The sequence below is a fragment of the Erigeron canadensis genome, chromosome 3 (genome assembly GCF_010389155.1).
Source record: "Erigeron canadensis isolate Cc75 chromosome 3, C_canadensis_v1, whole genome shotgun sequence".
Lineage (NCBI taxonomy): Eukaryota > Viridiplantae > Streptophyta > Magnoliopsida > Asterales > Asteraceae > Erigeron > Erigeron canadensis.
The window spans coordinates 30,577,581-30,583,920 of record NC_057763.1 but is presented as its reverse complement, the minus strand read 5'-3'; the positions used below and the strand labels follow the sequence as shown (position 1 = coordinate 30,583,920).

Genomic DNA, 6,340 nt, shown 5'->3' with positions numbered 1-6,340 from the left:
TGTGTTTTCAACTTTTTAACATAAAGACAAATGTTTATTTTTTGTTACAAATAAATTATGTAATTTGATTTTATAACTTTTTGGACTTTTTCTTATGAGGATTTTGTCGTAAGCTTATATTATTATTGTCGTAATAAATACGTTATCGTTTTTCAACATGTATAGTGCATGTCACCAACATATCAACAATAGACATTTAACATACAACTAATATTAGTATATGTTTTCCACAAAAGTTCTTAAGGTTCAAGTTCTACCTTTAAGCATTTTCGGGATGAACACAAATATTAAAATTTCATTTATGGTAGTCCTGAGTGGGTTTTCCTCTCCAAGTTTTTGGATGATAAGAGTTTTCTTATTAGGGAGTTTTAAATCGAGGAACTATTATGTGAAGCGAGTCGTTTAGCACGAAACCGGTTAATATAACATATGTTATACCACTTGTCATCTACCCATATATATATATAACAAAGTCCTAAATTCAATCATAAACAAATAAGAACCCTTGGATGAGTTCCAACTTTGATTTATAACCATTAGATCAAATTTAATTATTTCATCTTTTATCAATGACAGCATTAATACTTATAGTTTATATGATTTGTCAAAAAATATCCCTCTTACATATATGCTTTTAATAATTATTATTACTCAGTAATATATTTAGAATACCAATACAAAATAACGAAAAAGTAATAAAGTGTAACTATTAGCCTTAATCACAAGTTTTAAAAGTGAAAAAGAATGACTTAATTAATAGCTCATTCGTGTTTTTTGTTATAATATATGTGCATATATGTTTATACAATTTATATTTACATATGTTTTTCTTTTATTATAGATCTGGGAATTTATAGATTTGGGGGGATTATTATGGTTTAAAGTTGCTTTGATTTTTTTGCCCAATTAGATAGATGACCACTTACATAAAAAAACCACTAACGCTTGATGATCAGTTAGATACTTTGTACCTTTAATCTTTCATGCTTATCGTAAGGTTGATTTCAATAACCAGAAGTAAATTAGGCATCTTAGGACATTTGTACGATTGTAATTGCCAAGATTGTTCATCCTATCTTAGTTCTTCATTTTCGACTTAGATCAAATGCTATGATCTACATTAATGTTGTTTGAAGAATAACTTCTTATATTATTACATTAATATATGTGAATATCGAATTAACTTAGACATCCAAACTGACCTAATTTAAGTGAGCAAGCTGACTCAACTTATAACTAAAGACTTAAACATTCTCAGGCCGTTCAATGGATGAGTAGTCTCAAAACATTCTATCAACTTGAAATATTGATAGCTGAATAGCCACTTCATCGGTGAAAATACTCATAAAATGTTTCGCCCATTCACCATTGACCAAGCCATGTATGATCGTGCCCTGCAAATAGCAAAAAAAAAACATGAAAAAATCTGGTAAGTTCTCTTATATAGTTTCTATGTATTATTAATAATTAACTGTCGTCAAACAGAGCTTACTTTTATATTAAACTATATCCCAATCAATAAAAATAAGCATATGTTAATAAAAAAAATAAAGAAGTTGCATTGCGTACGAAGATCAAGTACTAATTCTTAATGAGTAAGTTTCTGCTTCATAAATCTTTATATATATTCTTAGTAAATTGGTTCTTGATGACAACTTTTGATGTTCTTTTAGTTAAAGCTAATTGAAGAGTGTTTTTCTTATGTAACGAAAAGCTAACGAGCAAACAGTAATTTCTTTTGGTTTTCATCAAATATAGACAAATTAAAAATTTACACAGTAATGATATGATTCGAGCAACCATCAATATGACCAATATCACAACTTAATCAATACGAAAGCTAAAAAAAACATATAAAAGTTAACTCCATATAAATATTGATTCAAATTTACCTTTTTTTGTTCAAATTTAGTTAAATAAAAAGAGAAACAAAAAGTGTGAAGTATATAATTTGAAAAATGCACACAAATTCATCAACACAGACCATCTCGAACGTTTTGATTTTCTTCGGGTTATTTCACTCCAAAATAGTCCATACATGCACAACACAGAGTCTTAGTTGATGGTTAACATGTGTTGGCTATTTTTTTGTTGTTGTTGAACTAATGTAGTCTTATATTTTTGTTGTTGAAGAAGAAGCCATAATGAACCTACAATGGACAACAGAGTAAATTAAAAGAGATAATAATACCAATAACATAAAAATTAAATGTTAACTAATAATAATGATTAGATATGAACAAAGTATATAAATAAAAAAACCTTTTTGGTAGCCGATCGTAGGCTTTTTTTTGGGTTGAGAATATGTGAAGGTTTTTTTTTTTTTTGAGAATATGTGAGGGTTTTTTTCTAGGTGGTGTGTGTATATATATATATAGATAATAATAATAATAATAATAATAATAATAATAATGATGATGATGATGATGATGATGATAATTTTTATATTGTTTTTTTTTATTAAAGGTCGGCCTTTTCTTAAATAAATATTAAAAAGGATAAATGATTAATAAGAAGAGAGTATTAGGTTAAAGGAAGAGAATTAGGGGTGCCAAGTGTACCCCAACCTCCTCTTTTACTTATATTATAATCTATAAACGACACTTTATATTTTTGTAAAGGGTTTATTCCATAAAAAGGTAACCTATTTACACGAATTTCCTATTAAATGTAACCTATATTGTTTTCGTCTATTTAAAGGATCCTATTTTCAAAAAATTCCTAATAAAGAGTATATCGTTAGTTTTTGACAAACGGAGCTCGTTAAATGCCACGTCACCGATGTCACGTCATCAAAATTTTGATGACGTGGCACTTCACGAGCTTTGTCTGTCAAAAACTAACGATATACCCTTCATTAGGAATTTTTAGAAAATAAAATCCTTTAAATAGACGAAAACAAAATAAGTTACATTTAATAGGAATTTCATGTAAACAGGTTACCTTTTTATGAAATTTTCCCTTTTGTAAACATAGGGACTACTCCATTTTATTTTATTTTTATCATATTCATATTCATTTTTATTTTCTATTCTTTTTATAGTTTTTACACTGATAATTTATTTGTTATAATTTTATTAACTGATGATTCACTAATTCATATCAGTTTTCATTTATTTGTATCTCAAATTCTATCTTATTCGATCATAAATCTCAAATATTATTTTTTAAATTAAATAAGAAATAAAGGGTACAAGACTTACGTATATTGTTATTAACTATATTTATCAAAATTTTATTTATCGCTACATTGCGATATTTAAGGTTTTTTTTTTTTTTGTTGCTAATGATAAAAAAACAAATGTCAGGTCAAAAAATGTAAACAAATATTATCCATAATAAAGTATTACGATACAAAAGCTGAAATAGAAAATATGCGTTCAATATTTTAGACGTATGTTCTTTTAGTTTGATCTTACCTACAATTTTTTACATTTAAATTTACATATTTAAAAATTTATCTTATCTTAAAAATATCATTAAAAAAATCTAATATCCCATTTAACAATTTCGATACATAATTTCTTTTGAATAATAATATCATTAGATTTTAATATTTCATATTTATAACTCCTAGTTATGTTATTATGAAAACTTAATATATTTAGCTCGCGTATTATGCGGGAAAATAATTTAGTTCCCAAATAATTCTCGCCTATAAAAAGAACTAATATTATATATATTAATCCGGTGCATTGATCTGGATAATCAATCTTACTAGTGAGAATGAAGACACTATAAACTATGTATCCGATTCACTACACATGATCACACTCATGATTATATTCACTGCATCTATACTATCTTATAAAATGAATAACCCTTATGTTGAAAGTTATATAGTAAAAAAATGCTTGAAATACCTTTAATTATTAAATTACACTATCAGTTTTTTATCTTTTAATATATCCCTATTAACCCTTACAAAAATTACTTTTACATCAATTATCTATATCACTTGACGCCACCTCCATCACCAAAAGTCGTCCCCCACCACCACACCGTTGCCGCCACGCACACCGCCGCATTGCGCAGGTATCATGCTAGTTAAATATAATTTAAATATAACTTCCACATTAAATATAATTTAAATATAACTTCAAATACGGTTAGTACGATTCAGATTCGGTTTAGGTCGCATTTTAACTAAAACCAAATAAAAACCAATATAATTTTGTTTTTCAAAACTAAAGCCACTGGTTTCGTTTTTTTATTTGAGTCTATTTTGGTTCGATTTATCTACTTTAGTCAGTTTTAATTATTTGTGGGTTTGAGCCAATTTAGACTAAAATAGTTTAATGTTTATGCCTAATGATTAGACTTTGACAATTGACTTTCATCTATCCCGGAGTAAATCTTTGTCAATACAAAGAAAGTCAACCATTGGAAGAAGTAGTTCGTAAAAATGTTTCACACACACAGAGCAATATTTTTGTAGCTTTATATTTTATAATATTTTTCATGAGAACTCTGCCTGTTAGTAAATACTAGTGTTTGTTAAATTTTGTATTAAACCAACATAAGCTGTATTTTATTAAAGTAATTTAGGATTAGAGTGAATCTTTTAATCAATTCATTCCGCATTACTTTTTGTAACTATTTTATTATTTATTAATAAACAATTCAATTGGAAAATCATCCTATGTTTTTCAATTTTCATTTCGTTGTTGTTAATGTCTTAATTTAAAAATATTTATGCCTGGGTAAGCTATTCAAGGCATCATTGAAAGGTTCCATAAATCGTCGGATTAGGACTATGGTCGTTAGTGGTGTTATTAATTTCTTTTTGAAAGGTGTGAACTACTCACAAATAACGACGGTCTAGCATACGTTGTCTTAATGATAAAGTACTGAGTTTTACCATTAATTCGTCGTCATGGCTACGAGCGAACGGGATGATATATAGGTTTTCCATAAATCCTGGTAATAATGAACCCTGGCTTTGTTCGAAAGGGTTGGGTCAGATGGTGATAGCTTTTAGCCGAGTTATCCGGGACTCCGGGAGAAAGTTCGGGTAAAGTGTTTAATATATACTATTTGATAAAGAAAATGTTTTTTTTATAAACTTTCAGCCTTTAAAAAAACCAAAAATACTCTTCTCATTTTTATTCATTAATTTAAACATCTCCACCTAATACATTCACCACCATTACCGCCCCCACCACCGTTGCCGACATTACTGCCGCTACCTGTCGCCACTACCTTCGACACCCGTCACCAGCATTACTACCACAACTGCCCTCGTATTGCGCGACCGGCCGACCATAAGTCTAGTTAACCATTTAAAAAAACCATAAATTAAAAAGGAAAATCATGAAAGAAAAATATAAACAATTCCCCGCGCCGGACCTAATTTAAACCTAGCTACCAACAATTACGTAAATTTCCCTTCCCCCCGATTCCCTCTTCTTTCCTTTTTCCCGCTCCCATGACCCCCCTTAAATTCCCCCCTTTCCTCCCACACATTTCCATCTTTCTTTCTCTCTCTCACACAATATTTCTATCTCTATATTTTGTATCTATATATCTATACATTTTCACACACACACTCAACCTCCACCTAACCTCCCTCCTAGCCGTCATGAACCGCCGCATCCGCCACCGATCATCCACCACCATCGCCGCCGAAAGCTACCTCCGCTACCTAAAACCCGGCGCTCTCGCTAAACTTCGCGACTCCAAAATCAAACACCGATCATCACCTTCCGATTCTCAGATCCATCTCATTCGCATTCTATCTTCACCTGCCGCGGCCTCTTCATCGCCGCCACGATCTCCTTCCTTCGCTCAACAGGAAGTCGCCGGAGCAATCGCCGCTCTCGACGGCGGATCTCCGTGTTTCGCGGTTAGGTTTTACGGTCCGAGATATCCGCAACGGAAGAAGCTTATGGCGGCTAGATCTATGTTTTTTCTAAACCCTAACTCTAGCGTTTCGGATGTTGCTGAGCCTGTTATTGATCCTTTTGCTAATGATTTTGTAGTTGCTCATTGATTTGTTATATATATAGTTTAAATTTAATTAGGTTAGTTGCAGGTTAATTTGTGGAAATTATGTTTATTAAGTTGATAAAACATGATTAATAAAGTTATTAACTTGTTATTAATTGTTCAATTTATACTATAATGTTTTCGATTTTAATTTGACTGCTTTTTTATTGTTCATTTAAATGCAATAAACGATGTTGTTCCCTAGTCTTCATTGCAACAGATTTGCTATTAATTTTTATTGCATTTATTTATTGATTAGCAAGTGACTGATAATTCAGGAACCCTGCTGTTCTCCCCTTTGGGAGATTGTGTATTGTCGTTGTCGATAGTTTTGTGTATTGTTGTTGATGAT

The 6,340-nt window shown here is 30.2% G+C and overlaps 1 protein-coding gene across 1 annotated transcript; it reads left to right on the top strand.

Moving 5' to 3' along the window:
• Nucleotides 1-5,492: 5,492 nt before the first annotated feature.
• On the top strand, nt 5,493-6,041 carry LOC122594562. The gene has a single exon (XM_043767001.1). It carries the CDS (start codon nt 5,582-5,584, stop codon nt 5,990-5,992), a length of 411 nt encoding a protein of 136 aa, XP_043622936.1. The 5' UTR covers nt 5,493-5,581; the 3' UTR covers nt 5,993-6,041.
• The last annotated feature ends 299 nt before the right edge of the window (nt 6,042-6,340 follow it).

Excerpts from the sequence above, each read along its gene's own strand:
- LOC122594562 (XM_043767001.1), top strand. The coding sequence starts at position 5,582 with ATGAACCGCCGCATCCGCCACCGATCATCCACCACCATCGCCGCCGAA.